The sequence below is a fragment of the Arctopsyche grandis genome, chromosome 3 (genome assembly GCF_051622035.1).
Source record: "Arctopsyche grandis isolate Sample6627 chromosome 3, ASM5162203v2, whole genome shotgun sequence".
Lineage (NCBI taxonomy): Eukaryota > Metazoa > Arthropoda > Insecta > Trichoptera > Hydropsychidae > Arctopsyche > Arctopsyche grandis.
Window position 1 is genome coordinate 2,877,319 of NC_135357.1, and position 23,735 is coordinate 2,901,053.

At 34.5% G+C, this 23,735-nt stretch overlaps 1 protein-coding gene across 1 annotated transcript in view; it reads left to right on the forward strand.

Moving 5' to 3' along the window:
* Syt7 (Synaptotagmin 7) overlaps nt 1–22,451 on the forward strand; it is a 31,925-nt gene extending 9,474 nt beyond the window's left edge. Inside the window, exons 4-6 of the mRNA XM_077428358.1 lie at nt 5,553–5,721; nt 21,189–21,401; nt 21,480–22,451. Coding sequence (XP_077284484.1) covers nt 5,553–5,721; nt 21,189–21,401; nt 21,480–21,580 — 483 coding nt within the window. The 3' untranslated portion in view covers nt 21,581–22,451. The remainder of the gene's footprint in view (nt 1–5,552; nt 5,722–21,188; nt 21,402–21,479) is intronic.
* The last annotated feature ends 1,284 nt before the right edge of the window (nt 22,452–23,735 follow it).

Here is a 23,735-nt window from a genome sequence, read left to right on the forward strand (position 1 = left end):
TAGGGGAGATGGTGGGTGGTGAAGGAGGGTTTTCTGACGAAAAGGGGGAAGTAAGGGTGGCCAAAGTCCAGCTGATCCCCAAGTCCAAGGTCCCCTAAATGAAACGAAGATCCATACATAATGAACAAGAGGCGCGTGAACTTAGCCGAGGGTAAGTCAGGAAACGTAATGAAAAATTTACAAGCGGCTTTTGTAGACTTCAACAATTTAGTGTAGGTTTCAATAACATTCTACGTGTACATATATTGCATCTTAATTTTAATTAATATGTACATTTTCGAAACAAGTAATGATACTTTTAACTCACATGTGTACGTGGATATGGAGTAATAGCGTAATACGTATACGAAAATGACATTCAAAATTTACGTATGCTCGTAACAAACCCGTTAGTTTCCGTATGAAGTTAATATTGCAAATTTGGGTCTACGCGTCATATCTCGACTTTCAGCTGAAAAGATTCTCATTAAATTTGGCATTCAAATTATTCAAATTAGTCCGTTTCTATGTGGCAAGGCGGGATGAGTGAATTTGTGCCGCTCCGTAACCTGATCATTGTTGTTCGATTTTTGTTTCAGTGCATTTCAGAAGTTCACTCTTATTCAATTTCCTGTCCCTTTGCATTTGATTAAATTTCCGCACGAATGAGCAATCCAATCTAGCCTTAATTAATATGCAAAGCAATCATCTCATTCGACTCTGGCAGATGTTTTAATCTGATACAACCTCGAGTGTGTGGTGTTTTTTTTTTCTTTTTTTACAAATTTTCAATTATTCTTCTGCGTCAAACGCGACGTGAATCAAATAATATAAACCTTTTTTTTTAATCTTTTTTTGCTACAGTTTTTTAACTCAATATTAAAACTAATTTCTGGGTCAACGCAGCATGTACATAGATAGATATGCTGGAGAAAATTGAAACTGATGAAAACAATCAGAAAATGTAGAAACAGATCAATTTACAAATTTGAGGTTATGTATGTATTCGCCGATGACTGTCGCTGAACTGATGACTGTCGCCGAAACGAAATCGATGACACAATACTTAAACTTATATCTGGGCCTGGTTTGGATAACATTTTTTTGTACATGCCTCGCAAGTTTTATTACATAATGTGTGGATACACATTGTATTTTCTATTCCATTATTTCAACAACAAAGTATTGACAGCTCTAACCTTCGACTATGGGATGATAAACACGATTTGAGATGAAAATCTATGTATATATGTATGTACATATATAAAATTGAATGTCTATCTTTGTGTCTTGAATAGGCTCCTAAACCACTGAACCGATTACTATGGAACTTTCAGGATTTGTTGTATGCATTTCCGGGAAGATTACTGTGAAAAAATCTCTCAATAATAATATTCGTAATTACGATTTTACTGACGCAAAAGTAAAGCTATCCGGCCTTCAACGCATCACGCCGCGAGTGTGACAATAATCGCGCCACGCCTACCTCACACTCAAATTTACTGACCATCCAGGACTGTACCACAAACACACAGCGGATGGCCAACGTCAACAAATATATCTATACCTATATATAAAACTGAATGTCTGTGGAACGGGAACGAGAACGGGAACGGAAATTTCACGCGTTATTGTGGCATTGCAACGCAAGCCGGGTTCAGCTAGTGACTTATAAAATCTGGCACGATAAAAGGTTTGTAAAATACCGCAATTGGGAAGAGACGCTGTTAGTTCAAAATCGATCCAAAAAGTCGAAATCAAAGAGTTGAAAACAAAGATAGATGAGATCGAATAAAGAGATGTCAAACAAGCGGCGAGAATACCTTGGCCAAAGAACGAACACCGCATCAGCCATTTCATTTTATACATATATAAACTTATTTTTATCAATCATTATATAACCTATGAGTGAAGTAAAAATATATATGAATGATAATAAGTAATGTAAATTTCATAAGATATAGTGTTAATTTTATAAAGTCATATGCATTAAAACAATTAAAATCTGTCAAAACGAGTGGGGGGGCGGAATGTCAAACAAATGATACTGGCTCTTGGCAATGTTTGTCTCCATAATTTTCGAATTTTTAAACATGTCTATGATGATTATATTTCACTGTCGACTAAAATCCCTATCAACGGCCAAACCTCGCAAAATGGCTAAGTTTCAAAGCGATCGGAAGAGTGCACAAAGTTTGTCCATATTAAGGGACGAAGTGAAGCTAATATAAACCTTGCAATAACTTATATAAACCTTGTTATAAAAATGCTTCTCGCCATTCGAATCAGGTTTTTTATTTTTCAATTTATTATAAATACATATTTTCTGATTGTTTTGTTATAATTTCACATAAAAAGTCAATCAAAATTTATTTTATATACCTTTATGAGAGGGTGAAAGTTAAATCGCCTTTGAACTACACAAATTTAAAATCAAAGCAAAAATAAAAGTCGCATTTATACATAAAATTACATAATTTTCATGAATGCTAAACGTCGCGCATGCATAAAAAAAGTGCGGTTGTAAAAAATAATTGTTATTATTCGGCGCATAATAATTTTCGCGTCTTTTTTTCTCCGCCTGTAGGAAATCGCGTTATTAACGACACATTAATTTCGAAGCGAACGCGTTGTTTATTATCCCTGGATCTTTGATATATTATACGTACATATGTATGTACATACATACTTCATTGTACTAAATAGACGATACGTTAATTTGAATATATTTTCGTGACGTGTTACGCCGAAAAGCTCGCAAATTTATAATAAAGTTTTATCCGTGCATAAAAAAAACCGTAACATACGTAACATAACATACAAAACGGGTCAGATTAAACTTACGATTTTTAATATTCGATAAAATATTTAAAATTACTTTGTTTTTTTATTATTCTATTTTTCATGAAGGATGAATAGTTAGCCGTTTAATTTTTAATGTAAATATTTAATGTTAAATACATGTTTTTTCTGTAGAAACTTCGTTAAAGATACGGCTTGATATATTGTATGCTCGAGTCATACATTATCTAGCGTTCACACTATCTGAACATTATCGAAACACTTTCTTAAAAGAATTCCTCTGTAAAATATTGAGTATAGATAAATTTTGAAGTGCAAAATTTTTTAAGCCAAAAAATTGTTACGAAACTGGTGTAACGAGAGTTAGACCACACTACATAGTCATCCTTGGTTAGATTATTTTTTTATATAATTACTAACAATTTTTAACATAACATAACAGTACATCGAATTTATCGACATCTATGGACAATCAACAAAAATTTTGATGCACAGCAAATTTGCGAGAAATACATCATGTGGGTAGTATTTTATAAGATTCAACAAATTTGAGATGCTTATAAGTCGGATTTGTGAGAAACTGAAAGGGAGGATACCATTTTATTGGATCCATCACAACAATTCAATTATTAAAATCAGAAAATTCTAACATGAGATGGTTGATTTGTGTTTTAATAACCACGAAATCTCACCAGCATCGTATTTAGCTGGGACTTGAACCCACGACCTCTCTACTAGTATGCAATAGCTCTTCTAATGCACTACGCTGTGACTATGTTTATTATTATCCATAGCTTATTAAAATGATTTGACATGTTATGTAGAACGTAATTCTACCACAAATTCTCTTAATTCTTAATTACAAATTCATTTCACTTACAACGAATTTCAATTATAAAATGAAACTTTATACCGGTTATACAATTGCAAAGTACATCAAGTTTATTCAGTTCAATAGTTTTTCGTCTACGTTTATCAACTTTTATTTCGAAACTTCACCCGATGCTCTCGAATAGTTCATCGCATTAAATTTTTAATTAAACAGGTGCCACTCGGCAGGGTAGATTTTATCAATCAACGGGGTGTAAAATTAAGGGGGGCGACGGGGTGAAAAACGGGTGCGAAAATGTACCATATAATTTTATAATTGCTCAGTAAATAAATCACCAGAATTTGGCAACGAACGGTGAGACTTTGACCAAATTTATGGTCCCGTTTGCTTATTCACATTTTCGCGAAAAATAAATCACACGCAAATTAAAAATATATAAAGCAAAAATATGGAGACAGGTAGAGCGACGCGTTACTCATGTGAAGGATTTAAAAAAAACTTCCAAGCTCTTTTTTGACAGTGAGTTTACACGTGCGGGAGGGGATAAATTCAACAAATCAATGCTAAAAAAAAAACAAACCAAAAAGTTACATGCATTACATAAGAAACATGCACTTTTCGTTACATATGTAACGGTCCAAAATTGAATCAATAAATCTTTAAAATTCATCAAAAATTTCTTCTACAGTTTTTTAACTTAATACTAAAACCAATTTCTGGGTCAACGCAAGTATGTAAATATGCTGGAGATAATTGAAACTGATGAAATAAATCAGAAACTCTAGAAACAGATCGATTTACAAATTTGAGGTTATGTATTCGCCGATGACTGTCAAACGAAATCGATGACACAATACTAAAACTAATACCTGGGCCTGGTTTGGATAGCATATATACCTTGCAAGTTTTATTACAAAATATTTGGATCCCACTCTCAAACTCGTTCTGGCTAGTATTTCAACAATGGACAGCTCTACAGGTCAGGTCTACGGGACAGTTTTGACAGCTCTAGCCAAAGAAACTGGCTCTAACCTTCAAAAGATAACGGCTTATAAAAACTACCATGATAAAAGGTTCGTAAAATATCGCAGTTCCGAATAGACGCTTTCAGGCCAAAATCAAGCCAGAAAGTTGAAAACAAAGATACATAGATGAAGATGAAAACACTGTTTGACACGAAAAATGGTTCAGAGACGAGATATGACTTTTCTTATAGATCTATGCCCAGTGAACACAAAATGAATATTGGAATATATAGTCGGGTATTTTATCTTTCATTTGTAGTACTTTTCAGCTTTCAAATCTCTCTAAGTAGTCGTCCAGTTCAAATCAAAAGTCAAAAGTACGTATTTTAACTTGGGATTTTTTCCCACTGTTAATACTATTTTATATGGAGTATTTTCCATCGAAACATGTTTATTAGGATATTTTTCTGGCTACACTATTTTTTGTTTTCGTTTAAAAGTTGGAAGTTTGCTGAATTTTAAATCGGTAAAATTGCGAGCTAAAAACTCGTACTATTATTTACTCGTATTTACACGAATCTGAATTGAATTAATAGGGATAATATATTAAATTGTTTTTATATGAGAATTAAATAAAATTCCACCTAGAAAAATCATGTTTCGACTATTCTTGTGGATTAATAACAAAAATTCGTTTATTTTATCGAGGTAAGCCAGTTATCAATACAAGTTTTGTTATTAATTGGCTAAGCAAACCTACATATGTAATGTAAACCCGAATGCACACCATCTACCAAGTATTCGTTCTTTCGTTACACAGATTTTTTAAACTATTTTCGATTAAATTTTCATTTAAGAAGATAAATATATGTACAGCTAAATCATCAATTAATAAGTTTTTCTTTCGTATTTCCGTTCTGTGTCTTTTCATAATGATACAAAATTAATTAAATATGTTTTTAATGATATTTCAGGTGGACTTGAGTGAAAAACCATCATTTTGGAAAGCGTTGAAGCCTCCGGCAAAGGACAAATGTGGAGAATTGCTGACGTCCCTCTGCTACCACCCCAGCAACAGCATTCTCACCCTCACTCTGCTCAAGGCCCGGAACCTCAAAGCGAAGGACATCAACGGAAAATCTGGTATAACTTTTTTTATTTTGTACATATAAATATATAAAGTATACGTATCACTAATCGAATACAAGTCGAAAAGTAACAAAAACAAAACAAGTTGTTTCAAGGAAAGAAAAATACGAGCGAATAGCAAAGACTGAAACAACAAGAGTGGACATGGTGAGCGTGTCGTGTCGTTTGCGTTTAGTTTAATTAAAAATAAATATTTATTTGTTTGTTTATGTACGGAGTTATTTGAAGGAAAAGAAATTGCCAATAAAATAATAAATATTATACCGGACATCGATACAATTTTTTTCATCTATATTGGTCGTAATTCGAAGACATAAAAAACTTAATATTTTATATGAAAACTTTCAATACAACTTTATAACGTCGTATTATTTTAGAAAAGTTTATTATTTATTTTTTACATATTTTGCCACGGTGACATTACAGAATACTCTTACACGTCAATGTGACCAGACAAATACAAATACATAATACAAATACTATATGGAAAAGACTTCGATAATGGTTTGATGTAGTTTATTGAAATGTAAAATTTGCACGTGGTGGGCCAGCGGAGCGTACGGAACACAAGCTGTCCGTACGCCGTCTACTCGGTGACTCTCTGTCGACCGTCGCGTATTTCCGCTTGGGCCGACACTAATGCCAACTCGTCAATAATGCCAATCGACAATCAGTTAATAAGACTGTTTGCCACACGTCATTACAAAAGTCGGAACATAGTCCCACATAGGAAAACTGTTGAACAATACAGTTATTCTACAGAGTTACAGCATTACTGACGAGTCGTTTACAATAAATCATAGCTCTTAAAATAATTAAATAGAGGGTGAATAATGAAACCTTTGCCTCATCCAGTGTGAGGATAAAATCAATTTATTGGTTCAGTAATATTTCAACTTATAGGTATACCTCTGGTGAATGTTGTTTCTATTTACATTAAAATTTTTGAAATCTCCTTTGAAGCTGTGAATAAGCATTACAAGATAAGTTTACTTTAAAGAAGAGAGAGTGGACTGTATATGGTTTAAAACTTAAGCATTCCTCATCTTGATGTTAACTTAGACAATACAATGTTGACACTGTTACAGTTGTCAAGACAGATCAGCTATTACCGATCAACTAAACTTGATTAGTGAGTGTAATGCTCCTAAGTTAACTTGATTTCATCAACAAGTAGCACAAACATTGCTAAATTAAAAGTAAATTGGAAAGTCATTCATTCATTCCTACAAGCAGGAAATGAAGGCGAACTATGATTATAAATGTCTCTACGTTAAACATCGAAATGTTCAGTATTATAATATTTACTTATTCTATGATTCACATAAATACTATAAACAGTAAGAGTTAACTTATGTTTTCATAACAAGAAACATAAGACCTGCGGATGACTCCCGGCAGGTTATAATTAAGTAGACATGAAATAATTTAAGATGCTCCATTAAGTGTGGCTTGGAGACTAACATTAACAAATCATGAATCTAATTTTAACTGTCAAATTTGAACAGTTTATTTTAAACTCGGATATAATCCTTCCGAGTGATGACATGAGACAAGTCTTATATTATAAAGACAAAATGATTAAATTAAATTCGGAGATATATACTGCCGAATGTTAAAATGAAAATAGCTTAAATTATACACACAACACAATTAAAGTGAATTACGGAGTACTACTATTAACATTGAATGATTTAAACTCATGATTACATCTAATAAGTAATATGAGTTGGGGGTAGTGTCTTCGGGTTAAACTAAGCTACCGAAGTTGACGGAATTGAAGCTGCTGTTTCTCCTCCCTCTTGCTGATCTTCCTTCCTGTCAAGTGGTCCTTGTGGTAGAATCGGCAATGGCGCCACTAGATGACTGGACCGACGAAACTCTCCGCTAGCAGTAAAGACGTCGACGACTCGAACTCTGCCATCTGGTCCGGGATACAATTTAGTGACTCGACCCAAGACCCATCGGGTTGGCAGCATGTGTTCCTCCTTTAACAGGACCATTTGACCCACACTCAGATTGTTGCTCGAGTCCTTCTTCCATTTGTGTCGTAACTGCAAAGAATGTAAATATTCCGCCGACCAACGTTTCCAAAATGCTGCTGTGGTCAATTGTATCTGAAGCAGATTGGCATGGACATTAGTGTTATATTTAACCTCCATTGGAAGAGCGAGTAAGGATCTGCCAATTAAGAAATGTCCAGGTGTGAGGGGTAAAAGGTCTAGTGGATCCGAAGACAAGGGACTAAGAGGACGGGAATTCATGCAAGCTTCTATTTGAGTCAATACCGTACAAAATGATTCGAAATTTAAGGTGGTGGCCTTTAACACCTTGTTTAAATGAATCTTCATGGATTTAACCGCTGCTTCCCACAGCCCTCCCATGTGAGGCGCCCTTGGCGGGTTAAACTTCCAACGAATCCCTTCGGAGGCTACATACCGTAGTAGCTTCTCCTCATGAGGACGTTCGTAAATTAATTTTACTAAATTAACGAGTTCACGACTTGCACCGACAAAATTAGTAGCATTGTCGGAATATATCGTATTGGGCCTGCCACGTCTGGCTACGAATCTTCTTAAACAATTTAAGAAATTTGAACTCGTTAAGTCTCCGACAAGTTCCAAGTGAACTGCCTTACTGGAAAAACACACAAAGACACAAACGTAACCCTTAATTATCTTAGAATTCTTATTGCAACCACTCTTCACAGGAAAAGGTCCTGCGAAATCTATCCCCACATGACTGAAAGGAAAATTCGCAGTGGTACGTTCAAGCGGGAGTAATCCCATTAATCTATTGTGTGACAGTGGTTTATTTCTGAAACAAATGACACATGAACGCACCACTCCTTTGACAGTATTATGTCCGGCCAATGGCCAATAGGTCTGCCGCAATAACGACAGTAAGGCTTGAGTACCCAAGTGAATATATTTCAAGTGCGCATCTCGGACAATCATGTGTGTAAGTTTATGCTTATTTGACAAGATAATGGGTGACGTTGATAGAGTTGTTCCCAGAGGAAGTCTACTTCCAACACAAATTAAATTCTCGTGGAATAGAGGGGACAATTTAGCTAATTTACTGCTACTGGGAATTGGATGTCCCTTGCTCAGCAAACGATATTCCAATGGAAATGATTCCATTTGCGATAACCTTATCAAATTATTTAAAGCATCTTTTAATTCTAAAGCGGACGGTTCGTTATTTTCTTTAACGTTTAATTGTTTATTCCTTAGTGGCCGACGAACATATGATAAAACTCGAAGGAGTCTTGGAAGATGAGAATGTTTATCTATCCAATTATTTTCCCTCACAAGGGTAGCGTTAGTGACTACCCTTCTCTCTGGAAGATCTATTGTGATCTCAGGAGGTCTTCGAGGCCATCGTGATTCGTCTAATTTCAACCAACTAGGGCCGTCCCACCATAACGAATTATGATTTAATTCTGATGGTTGAGTCCCTCGAGAAATTAAATCTGCTGGATTGTCTGTAGAGGAGACATGGTACCACTCAATGGGTTGAGATATTGATTGGATTTCGGCCACTCGATTGGCAACGAAGGTGGTCCATTTACATGACTCTCCTCTAATCCAATGCAATGCGACGGTTGAATCCGTCCAATAATATTTTTCATTAATATGAATTGTTAATTGGTCTATTGTTGACTTCATTAACTTTGATAATAACATAGCGGAGCACAGCTCTAAACGCGGAATAGTTACAAAACTGAGCGGAGCGACTCTCGAACGAGAACACACAAGATGACATTTGGAATTTCCCAATTGATCAGTACATTTTACATAAATACAAGCACCATAAGCTTTCTCGGATGCGTCACAAAATCCGTGTGCCTGTATATTAATGACATTATTTAGTATTATCAATCTAGGAATTTTATAAAGTTTCATGACTGTATTGGATAATTGACAATCTTTCCATTTTTTGAAGATTGTCTGAGGAATGAATTCATCCCAACCAATGGTTTGTTGCCAGACAGATTGCATTAATATCTTATAATTAATTAACAATGGAGATAATAGTCCTAATGGGTCGAAGATCTGACTAATTACTGATAAAAAGTTTCTTTTTGTTATATTTTCAGTCTCGACTTCGGTTTGAACCTTAAATACAAAAACGTCTTCCCGCGGTTTCCAAAATAAACCTAAAGTTTTGTGTGATTCGTTAGAGAAGTTAAAATCTGAACAATCGTCAGCTTTAACATCCGTGATTATATCGGAGTTGTTCGATGTCCATTTGCTTAAGGGCATACCGGCTGATAATAATATGGTTTCCAGTTGAACCTTTAATAATTTACCAGCTTCAATAGTATTAGTTCCCGTGAGCAAATCGTCAACATAAAAATCACGTTCGATCACTTTACTAGCGATGGGATATTTGTTTCTATTCTCCTCTGCTAACTGATTTAGACATCTAGTAGCTAAAAATGGGGCTGAAGCAGTTCCGAATGTTACTGTATTAAGCTTGTAATGCTTGAATTTACTCTGGGGATCTGTTCGCCAAATGATTCGTTGTACATTTTTATTTTTCTCTGCTATTTGAATCTGTCGGTACATCTGCTTAATATCCGCAGTAATCACGTATTTATGGAGTCGAAAGTTGAGTAGTAAACTTAACAAATCTGATTGGACACTAGGTCCCACCATCAAAATATTATTTAGTGAGATATTAGACGTTGTCTTTGCGGACGCATCAAAAACTACACGATATTTAGTGGTAAGGCTAGACTCCTTAACCACGACGTGATGAGGTAAATAACAATGAACCTCATGTGCCTCCGGGGGTTCACACTCTGACATATGTCCTAAATTTATGTACTCTTCTAAAACTTTATTGTATTCCATTTTTAAATTATTATTGGCTAAAAAACGTCTTTCCAAAGTTTTGTGTCTTTTCTCCGCAATGTGCAATGAACTTCCTAATACTACCGGGGAATTTTTATATGGTAAAGCTACACAAAATCTACCGTTTTTATCTCGTGATGTGTGTGCTTGGAAATGTTCCTCACATCTTTTCTCCTCAAGAGATTGATGTTTTACCATAGGAACCTGGTCTATCATCCAAAAGTTTTGAATGTGACTGTCTAATTGACTTAAGCCTATGTGGCTCTTCCCTGGAGCATTATTTACTTCGGGATATGGACCAACTATTGTCCATCCGAATTCGGTATCCTTTAAGATAGGCATACCTTTTCCTAACTGGATGGTTCCTGCTTTCATAGCATGAACGCAAATCTCGGCGCCGAGCAATAAATCGATTGGCGTCGGTTTATTCCAAAGGGGATCTGATAACTTGATTCCCGCTGGTATTGAAATTAACTGTTGATCCAGTTTCACAGTTGGAATTTCGCCAGTAATTTCTGGTAATACCAAACACAACACTTTGGTTGAGTAATTAGTGGTTGAAGACCTTATGGTCACCTTGGTGATGTGACGAATGCTACTTTCTTGATTAGCGATACCTACAATTTTTTGAGAGATTTTCTCTAATTTGAAGTTATTCTTCTTAGCGAAAGATGTGGTAACATAGTTGACTTGTGAGCCGGAATCTAATAATGTGCGACCCTTAACGACCGTTCCATTGGACGTTATAATGTCTACTTGTACCGTCGGTAAAATTATCTCCCTTTGAGAGAAATGAGTAGAATGAGCATTAATTGACTTCCTTCCCGTATTATTGGAACTAAATGTATCGTCCTGATGCAACAAAGTATGATGGTTTTGTTTGCACCTTAAGCAATTATAGTTAGACTTGCAATTTGTTATCTTATGCGATGAATTTAAACATTTAAAACACATGTTATTAGATTTAACGAATTCATTTCTTTCCATACTGGATTTTGCTTTGAATTTATCACATTTGCCTATGAAATGATTATTTCGACAGAATGCGCATGCGTTTACCTTACTTGATGGGTTTTTGTTCGCGACATGAGTTCTCATGATTCTTTGACGACTATGAGGGAATTCCTTCACCGTAGTTACAGATGCAGTAGATTGTAATACATTACATCTATTCTGCAAGAATGTCTCTAAACTTTCATATGGTGGCATTTCTCTGCTAACCAGCGATATTTCCCAGTCTCTTACTAGATTAAAAGGTAATTTCCTTAGAACTAAACATGTTACCCATGGATCTAAAATTTCTCTCGCGTAACCCAACGATTCAATGTTTTTAATACACACTGTTACCTGATTCAATAGATTTCTCAATTCGATATGTGATTCTCTTGTGATTAATTTTAAGTCACAAAGTGAATTAATCCTAGTTTTGAGATTAAGTCTTGGTAAATTATATTGCTTGTCTAAAATACTCCAAGCTATTTCGTAATTGTCTGAGCTAATATCTAAACCTGATACAGCTGCCAAAGCGGGACCGATTAAGGATTGATGCAAATATTGCAATTTCGTGACATTCGAATATTCCGTTTTGTTTCCTATTATATTCTTAAAAGCTTGTTGAAACGATTGCCATTCAGATGGATCTCCCTGAAATGTGGGAATGGTTAACGTCGGTAACTTATCTCTAGCAAATTTAATTGTTGCTTGCTCTACCTTCAGTTTACAATCTTGAATGGATTGTCTCTCTAATGCTGCTTTAAGATTTTGAATTGTCATTGTGATTATGTAGAACTCTTCGTCTATTTGATCCGCCTGCTCTATATCTGTGATGTTGTCTAAATACTCATAATGGAGTTTTTGGAGATAGTCGTATGCTTTTTCAATAAATTGATACTGTCCTTCATTTATTTCGGAGATTCTGTCTATTTTCTCCTGTAGTCTTTTAAACGCGCCCGAATACCTTAATTCTATTGACGTCATTGTAACTTCTACTTTATTTTCTTTCGCTAATGTTTTTATCGATTGAGTCTGACTTCGAGTCTGATGTATTCTAGAGCTTGACCTGTCTCTAATAGGTTCTACGTCCCTAGTTGGATTTCGACCTTTATGCGACTGGGAAGTCGAAGCTTCTATTTCCTCGTTTTCAGCACTTGACATTTGTTTCAGAAAGTTGCACTATTTCGTCTCATAAATACAGTTATTCTCTACTATAGCTGTCAATTGAACTATTCGTAGAGATAAGGTAATAATATTCAATGATTCACCGTGAATCTTAATATTCTACTTTAACTATTATCACCAGAATCTATCCAACATATTTTGGAAGAAATAACAACCCTAAATTGGTGGGTGCTTGATTTAAACCACTTTGGGGCTACAAGTCTTGTGATTTATTTTAAATCACCACTGTTTCATCACACATTATGAAACAAAGAGATCTACCGATGTATGAATATGCCGGTATGTACTTGATTTAATCCACTTTGGGGCTACAAGTGTAATTCCACATTTATTGTGGAGGGGGGAGGGGGGAGAAAGTTTCTACACACATTAAGAAACAAAGATATCTGCCGGTATATGAATATACCGGTATGTACTTGGTTTAAGCCACTTTGGGGCTACAAGTATAATTCCCCACGTGCTTTGCTAATTTTACACTACATCTGATTTTACACTTTTAATACGAAATTCGATGCGACCGATGAAACATTCCTTCGTAGCGCGATATTATTTTATACAATCGCGTTAATTAATTGTTATACTTTAAAACATATTTTAAAACTGACCTACCCACATGATTGCCTTTTGAACAGATTGCCTGAGATTGAATACATTCACTTACTTGAATATCCTTTACGATGTTTATGTGATCGTTCCGATAATTTTGGATTACCTCTGTGTCCCATGCGTCTTTGTAGGTTATGTTTTTATTTATATATTTTCTGCGTCAATCACGCGGTCATGTACCTCTGTACATCAATCAATATATTGCTGAAATAGAAGCAAACATGTTATTAGTATTGGAAAGGTATGGATAGTAACAAAGGAACGATACCGATTTCTTAATTGACATCCATTTTTTCTCGACCACGTTTTTTCCTATTGGTTTGTCCGTTTGGTGTTGTGGCCTAGGTTACTGGTGTCCGGTTCGAAGTGACCATCATGGAAAAGACTTCGATAATGGTTTGATGTAGTTTATTGAAATGTAAAATTTGCACGTGGTGGTTCAGCGGAGCGTACGGAACACAAGTTGTCCGTACGCCGTCCGCTCGAACTCTCTGTCGACCGTCGCGTATTTCCGCTTGGGCCGACACTAATGCCAACTCGTCAATAATGCCAATCGACAATCAGTTAATAAGACTGTTTGCCACACGTCATTACAAAAGTCGGAACACTATATATAAGAAATTAGCGAGACATCTACATATGTTATAGATAATACATTTGTGAAATCATATTCAAATAGTGGTGACATAGTGGGTAGGATTTTTTTTGTCAATTCGATGGAGGAACCGCTTCAATAATGAAATCAGATAAATTGGAAAATTCTGAGAGGAAACTATTGACTTATGTAGAATCACAAATATCCAAGCCTGACCAGCAGCATTTAGGATTATACTCGAAAATATTTTTAATTGAGGTCAGCTCACGAGATCTAATCCGGTGACTCTAGGTGCTTAGTATCAATGCAACCACCAAACCACACTGCTGGCTATTATATATATACTCATATTAGGTTGCTATCTCATTATATAACGAATGATATTTGAAAAATTAATTATATTTTTTTTTGCATTCCCTGAAACATACTTGTACTTTTATAATTAAAAGTGACTCATTTTTTAAGCATCTCAAGATGATATTTTTTTGCTCAAATTTTAAAGGATTACATATAATTAAATTAAAACTTAATACATCTTGATTCAACAAAAATTTCGTATGATAATTCGTCACCATACCACTGAAATGTTTTATCAATGCGAAAGCTTGAGCTTTAAGTACTATTCAAGGAACCTCGTAATAAGATTAATAATATTCTATACAGAATTATACGATCATAATCTTCCTTTACCTTTATATAATACAATGCGCATATATACGAACACAGGTATAATACACATAATTTGACACGTTTCCTACTTTTTCCATTCAAATAAGGCCTATCGACTACACTTAGAGCTTTGTTCACAATTTCGCGAGTCCTTGTATAGTATCTTCGGTCTCAGAAGCTTACTTTGAGATATTATTCAGACGCGTCTCTCCATAATTGATCTGTCGCTTTTGCGAAAGCTCGTCTTTTCGCATTGCACAATAATGCCTAATACCCATCCAAACGAAACATACGATGCGAGGAGTTTTAAACGAGTTTAAAAACCAATACGCGGGAATATAACCAATCCACACTTTGTACAGAATATAAATACAAGGACTGAACGGTTAATACCACATATAATGAGTATGCGAAATATCAAATCGATTTGACTATCGGAAGGCCTTGTCCTACGGAGCACAAAGTCATCAAGTAAAATCACTTAAAAATTGGTATAATATGTAAAATATCACAGTTTGGACTAGACCCTCCAGTCCAAAGAGTCCAAAGATCCAAAGTCCAAAGCTAGAGTCCAAAATCAAGCCAGAGAGTTGAAAACAAAGATAGGCCAGCCCGAGAAGAGATAACAAAAGCTGTTTGGCCTCAACATGCGTATCGACATAATAATATAAACATTTTATCATTCATTATATAATCTATTAGTGAAGTATATATGAATATAGAAATATGAGAGATAATTAATATTAGTGAAGTATATATGAATATAGATATATGAAAGATAATGACAGCCTATGTATAATGCAAATGTTATAAGATATAGTGTGAAAAAAATGAAATTACGGCGTTTGAACAATTAAAAGAGGTGGAAAGTCAAACAAACAAGGCTATTTGGCTCTTGACAATGTTTGTCTCCATAATTTTAGAATTTTTAAACATATCAATGATGATTATATTTCACTTTCAACTAAGCGGAAACAATTGAAATTTCTATCGGGGGTCAAACCTCGCAAAATTGAAAAGTTTCAAAGCAATCGAATAGTTTAGGAAGTTTTTCCATAACATTGGGCATAATTGAACTAATAATAAATTAAATTGAGTGGTAGATAAATTCATAGAAGTAAACTAAAATGTTGCCTGATTTATCCATTATTCTATTCGGAAAGGGAAGCGTTTGGTCATTGAACTCACACTGTCTTATTGTTAAAGGATAACATCTGAATGAAAATTCACCGAATTTCAAACAATATGCCATGAAAAGTGTAAAACAATGTTTGACAAAGTGCTGAGCTCACTTGAGTGACGCTATTATTTAGCTAATGACTATTGAAAGTGCTCATTTTCAATATACACGTTTATTTTCAAGATATCGTCTAATTGTTTGCACCCTATATAAGTAAAATTAATGGACAGTCGTTACCAAAAAGCATTCGTTCGATTTTCGAATATCACTTGACGGCTGAAATCTTAATGTTTATGATGAAATCTCACCGGGATCTTTCCTCATCTCATTGTATGTATGTGTATAAGAAGGCGGTAGGTTTTAGGGTGAGGTGAGTAAGTGGGTGGGTGGGTGGTTGGGTGGGTGGGTTCGGGTGATGGAAAGTCAATTTGATAATGCGACATCGAGACTCTGAAAATTTACTCAAGTAACCATTGATTGAAATGTACGCAAGGGATAAAGCTATCGTGAAGGATTCTCTGAAGCGACAATATTGTAAATTATGCGAACTCGTTATGGTAATGTGTAGGTGGAATATTAGACTAGCTTCGCACTTGGAATATGTACAACCAATTTTGGACTTGAATATATTGCAAAGTTAGAAATTAGACTAAAATAAAGAATAAATCGCTACATTAGTCCAATTTTTAAAGTGCTAGCTATGGACACGATTCAATTATCTGCATTCGCCCAGCACCGCTACTCTGCAAACTTTCTGACGAAAAACAACTCGAAAGTCTCACTTCTACCATGCATGGCTTAATACACACCTACTTTTTTAAGTGAAACCTTATTTACGTACGGTAGAGTGAATTGGTTGAATTGAGGCCGAGCATGTTACGAAGCTTTTACACCTACTTAAAGTATCGTAGAACGCTCTTTTTCACCTTGAGAAGTACCTCACAAACCTAACCTGTTTTCTTACCAGAGGTTAACATACATTCATATTATATAGATTTTACGCAAAAAACGTATTTTTGATTAAAAAGATAGGTTCCCGGGATCAAGTCCTGGGTTGACCTCGATTGAAAAGAATTTATTTGGAAGAATATCTGTAGTACTGCTGGTGAGACTTGGATATTTGTCACTCCATGTCGGTTGTTTTCTGTCAGAGGTTGCCAATTTATCTATAGGTAATAAATATCATTGTTGAAACGGTCTCTGATCAAATTGCCACCACGAAGAAAATAAAGTAAAAATTCAAAGACAAAAGGCTTTAGCATTTGGCGAAAACTTCGATTCAAATTAACGACCATTCACACGCCATGACGCAAAATTGCGTCAGCGGCCTTGTAACATTGCAAAATGCGCATAAATCATACCTACTTTTGCGTATGCGATGAGCTTCGGGTACATTATCGCGAAGAGTAATTGCTCGTTCGTTTGATCCTACACCTCGGGCATTTTCACTCGTAATGGAAAATGAAAGAAAAGCTCGGCGAAAAACGCTTAATGGCTCGACGAGACAATGGCGAGTGGTTCCCATCTTCCAACTCCACCTACCTTCTCCCTTCCACAACATAAACTGAAACTCCATTAGGTTAATTAAAATAACATGACCACTCTTATTATCCACGCACGTACATTTATAATCATTATACATTTTCCAAGCGCAGGTGCTTTAGAATAATAATCATATTTGAGTGTGCTTCAAAACGGTATGCTTACAATGTTTATAAATTTGCATGATGACGCACGATGGGACAATTCACCGTGCATTTAAAAATAAAACATCTAATACATATATACTAATAAATTCATTTTTATATACATACATAATATGTCTTTTTGATAGGTAATAGTATTTGAACGTAAAATGAATATAAGAACATATATAATAATATTAACATTTGTGTGGTGATTTTTTTACGCTAGCCCATACTGCATGTAGGAGAGTTTTATGTACTTATCTTATCGTATGAAACGTTTTAGAATTGCTCCGTATTTACAACTGTAGCTGAAAAAACCATTTGTAACAGAGAAAGGAAAACTTAAGAGGCTTTGATGGCATTAAAAGTGCAATTTAAGCTTTTTTTCCCGTCGACAAAAAAGGTCGAGGGTTTCCGCGAGGGGAACATTAGGAACCACTGTGTGCGTAAGAGTATTTGTGTACAACTAAATATGTATCTACATATATATCTATATAAAAAGAAAAGTCGTATCATCGAATTCGATAAGATAGCTGAAGCCGTTTGGTAGAATGAATTTTGTTTTTTTTTATTAATCCAATTGTTTTTAAATTGCTTTCAATTGAATTAGATACATTTTATCCGAATTCAAAATCAATAGTAATTTGGACAAATATGTATGTACATTGATATTATACCAATCCTTCACCACGTGAGCAGTTTTCATCGTTTAATTTGTTTCAGAACTTCACCGTACTACCTTTTGTATAAGAACCACTTTAAATTCGTAATTCACTTCATACCTTTAAAATGTGACTAAAAAATGGCGCAATTAAGATAATACCACATCCACTATTGCAAAAGTGTCAGTTATCTGCACACTTACTCAAAACGAATCACCTGGGCAATATCGTCCTTATTGCGTCACAGTTTATGGCAAACGGCGTTTTCGGCTACCTCCCCTCCCACCCACGATCTCCACAGATCGTCCTTCGGCTTTTGGGCTATCGATACGGCTAGGCCCGGTGGCACTGAGGTCAGGTGTATCTGTTTAATAGCCATTGCGAAAGGGGATTTGTAGACTTGTCCCGATCGTAACGGGCTCTGGTGACTGAGAGCGTATGCGATCCATGTGGTACACCTGACTGCTATCGACCCCGACCCGCTAACGCTCGTTAAGACCCAAGATTTGAAAGCGTCATTACGAGGGATCCTTCCGAGAACGTCCTGTAGGAACGAACAGTCTGTTTTTATAGTCTCTGTCCTTCGGCCGCTTACTTTGTAATATATATACATTTTTTTTTATTTTGCTGGGAAAAAAAGTATATTCGAAAGAAAAATTCCCACAGGGAAAACAAGTTCCTGAACAAAACTTATTATTATAATAGGCATAGGCCTTTGATCCTTGTAAAACTGCTCGAGTTCGTTTATCCATCTACATGTATATATACACATGTATACTTAGCTTAGCTTATTGAATACATGCGTACATAAATAAAGTCGGCGGACAACGAAAATCCATTCACTGCGTTTTGTGATTTTTGGTGGTTAAATAATCCAATAAAAAAATTCCGTATAGAGTTTTGATATAACTTCTTACTGTAAATTCATACAAAAGAACAAAATAAAACGATAAGACTTTTGTTGAGGACTTAAGTTTTTTACCAAATCAAAAACTTTCCATACATTTATCGTTAATGTTTATCGTTTTTGTTATTATCGTTTTTGATAAAATTTGAAAACAAAAAATATTTTTGAATGTTTTCATATTTATAATTTGTTTAAAGTTTGAACCTTTATGGGCATTACAAATAATTCCTAATGCATATCAATGCTCAAAATAAAATATAAAACGAAAAGTTATATGATCGATAATATTAAACATTAAACGGCATTAATAGTCAATAAGGTATAGTAATAGTATTATATGTATACCACAATGTAGTGCACTGGTAGAGTTATTTCATACCAGTTGAGAGGTCGTGGGTTCAAGTCCCGGGCAAATAAGCCGCTGGCGAGATGTTATTAAAACACAGATTCAGCGTCTCCTGTTAGAATTTTCCGATTTTTTAGCTTAATTGTTGTGACTAGTGATGACAAATTACTCGAATTAAGTATTTGGGTAGAACGAGTACCTGAATGGGTAAGAATTTATGAATTGAGTTGAAAGCTAATTTTGTATTCTTCTTGTGTTAACTCATTAATCTTGTATGTATCCAACTAACTAGGTGTATTACCTTACTAATACGGGTGTATTACCCGAATACTAAAAAAGCCGAGTAATTTGGCATCCCTAGTTGTGACGGATCCAATAAATTAGTATGTTCCTTTTCAGTTTCTCACAAATTCGGGTAATTAGCATCTCAAATTTTTTGAATCTTATAAATGTATTTCTCTCAAATTTACTTTGTAAGAAAAGATTTGTTGACTGTCCATAGATGGCTCTATTATATTATTTGTCCTGTTATGTTTGAAAAATTGTTAGTACTTATGTACAGAAATAATCTAACCATTATGTGTCGCCTGGAAGTAATTCCTAACATTTGACATAAAATATAATTAAAATAAATAAAATATGTATGTTTTTCTCATAACATACATATTATATATACAAATTACTGTTATATATACAAAATCAACTTTTTTCAACTTAATATCACCAAATTTCTCATACTACGCTTATTTTTATTTTTATTTTCTTTTATTATTACATAGATATATACATATATACTAGGAAGGCCTAACAGGTAAACCCCAAAAAAATGCAGCATTTTTTATTACATAAATCGCTGTATTTCGAAAGGCTGAAGAACAGGAAATTGATAATTAATTAATTAATTAATTAATCCATAGAGACATCTATGGACTTAGACATGTAAATATTTTTTTACATATTGTACAAAAATCAAATTCGACATTTGTGACATAGCGGGCAGGGTGTTTTTTCTAATTTGATAGAGGAACCGTTTCAACAATGATATCAGTTAAATTGGCAAATTATGATAGGAAGCGATCGACTTAGAGTCCAAATATCCTAGTCTGACCAGCAGCATTAAATATTAGCACGAGATTAAACTCGGTAACCTCTCAGTGCTAAACATAAACGCAACCACCGAGAAATACTGCTGGCTACATGGATCATAGAAACGTTGTCCTTGTAAGGACTTTTTTTTTCAACTTAGCAATTTATTTTAGATATTGTAGCATATGCTAAAAGGAGTCGCCGTTTTAATTGGTTTTCGATGATTATCTCCTGGCTTAAGTGCAGTCGGATAACAATGGAGACCACCGAATTGACTTAGTGGTCGGTAACGGCATTCGGTCACTTCCCGCTAGAGTTCTCAGAACTGACAGCGCGAAAGCGTTGGACTACAAGCCGAGACCGTGGGACTGCGTATCTGGTACGTGACTATAACAATAGGTAGACAAACGCGTCGAGGAAGATGCAGTGAGTGACCTGCCTTTTATAAGCAGGTACTTAGGCTATATCAAGGCATTCTGGACGGAGCACTGGCAGTGCTTGGATCTCCTTGATCATCCAATAAATGCTGTGAAGCCACTTTGGCCTTTTATTTGGATCCTCCTCCCACCCCCACGCAACAATATTTTCATTTGTTGCGTGGGGGTGGGTTATGGAGGTGAATGGCACTGTTTTAAATATATACATAAATATTCATTTCAATCCCATTTTTCTTTGTTTTTAGACCCCTACGTCAAAGTATGGCTGCAATTCGGCGACAAACGGATTGAGAAACGCAAAACGCCTATCTTCAAATGCACTCTCAACCCCATCTTCAACGAAACTTTCAGCTTCAATGTGCCATGGGAGAAGATCAGGGAGTGCTCTTTGGACGTTATGGTTATGGACTTTGACAATATTGGCCGCAACGAACTCATAGGACGAATCTTGCTCGCAGGTAAAAGTATCACCAACTTTTTTACACTTTAACCTACGCAAGTTTTTTAAATATTACAGTTCTTATGTAAAATTTCAGGCAAAAACGGCTCAGGTGCATCTGAAACGAAGCATTGGCAGGACATGATCACGAAACCGAGGCAAACCATCGTTCAATGGCACCGATTAAAACCGGAATAAGCATCTGATACACTTCAACTTCTCTAACTTCTTCTCGCCAAATGCTGCCATACATGGTGTCAAAAAATGCTACAAAAACACACACACATACACGATACAGAAGAAGAGGTTATGTGATCTCTCGTGCGCTATTTAAAAATTTAAATGTATTTAATCTCAATTATTGTGAGCTGTGGCAACATTTGAGAGATACGAGCACATGCGAGGACAATTTTTTTTATTTTGAATTTCTGCTTACATGAACGGAAAGTCACAGTTTGGGTCTCAATGGTTGCCACAACTCAAACAGGAGCAGGAATCCTGGTACTAGTGACTATTTCTAGTCTGTCTTTCACGTGTTGAAATATTTATGTTATATTTATCATATACATAGTTGATGCAATATATTAAACATGTAGGACTTGATTTGACATTTTCATGTTTCCCCGTAATACGTATGAATATTATTATTCTCAAAAACTCTTCTACAAGAGCATACTGTTGACTTTAGCCATGTTCAAAGTCTGCACTGTGCTTTACTCGATGCACTCTTTCTACGCGTATACATATTATATTTCAGGCATCAATATGGCAGCATCCTTTGATCTTCAATTTTTGAAGCGAAAACTTCTTTATGCACGGTTGGGTGAATTGTATGAACGTGCTACAAAGCATTGCACCCCCACCCCCAACTCCACTCCTCTGCACCATTAAAAAACCTCCTCCCAATTCCCACTTTCCCCCGCTTGAGAATTACCTCACAAACCTTACCTGATGTGTATTTTGCGTAAAGAAGTTTCACTTCTGTAGTGTATACACGATCGATTTTTTCATCAAAAGGTAAATAATCGTAAAAGTGTCTCTTAACATTCGAGATTTTTTATTTATTTCCAAAAAAATATATAAAATAAAATTAAATAAAAGAAAAATGGTGCCTTTCGAGAATACCTTGCATCAAATTAAATATAAAAAATATCAAAATCAAATTGTAGTACTGAATTTGTGAATAATAATATTCATTAAAATACATATATATATTTTTTTAGTACTTTGTGAGCTTTCTGTGTCAAAATAAAATATGTGGATATAATATGTTTTAACTGTTAAATGTGGAATCTAAACTCAAAAAAAAAAAAATATTCATATATAAAATATTTTCACAATAATATGAAAAAAAGTATATGTATGTAATCTAAATTAAACAATTCATTGTTAATGTTTGAAAATTTTCAATATTAACAGCTAAATTATTAAAACTAAATGAATAGTATATATACATATATACTAAACAGGTGTGTAATAATGAAAAATTTGTACGTAGCAAAATTCAAAATGCTCAGATTTAATTGTAAGGGTAGCATAGATATCAACATTTTAATCCATGTAAGCCAAAAAAAGTTGTTTGAATATCAAATTAATAAATATTTATTGCTTCGGCTCATTAATATTGTAAATTCGTTTCAAACTTTTCAATTTAATATTTAATGATATTTTATCTTTCAATTTAAGTTCATCTACTGATTCGTATGTATTATAAATTATAAATTGATTTTGTATTAGGCGATAATTTAGTATATTGTTAGCACAAATAAACAAAAAAAATACCTTAAGTGGTTTTACCAAAGTGACAGTTTTATATTTAAATTCTGATTGAATATATTTTATTAACGATATAAAATTATTTTTGCAAAGTTTTCAATGTGATACAATTTGTTGATTAATCAACGTGTGTGTTTAAATAAATGTTCATGTGTAATTACAAAAGTGCATAAAAAAACAGGCTAAAGTAATAAAATTTTACATAAGTTTTTATTTCGTGTATCGGACTCACATGTTCATGGTTTTCACAATGAAAAATCTTACAATCATTTTGAAAAACTTAAAAAAAAAACTGTTCAAGTAACATCAGAGCGGGTTAGTTTTGCATTGTGACTATGAATTGCAGTCCGTATATTCTAAGAAAATGTAGTATTTAATAACTGTTGATTAATTGTAGTGCTTAAGTGAAATTTTATCCTAGGTTTGGCATACGTATAACTAATAAGTTATAAAAAAAACATATTTATATTATTATTATTAAAAAAAAAAAAACACAAGTATAATCATGACTATTATCAAAAAATGGAAATGAGTGGCTTTTTTCGTATTAAAAAGTAGAGTATGCCATTACATGTAA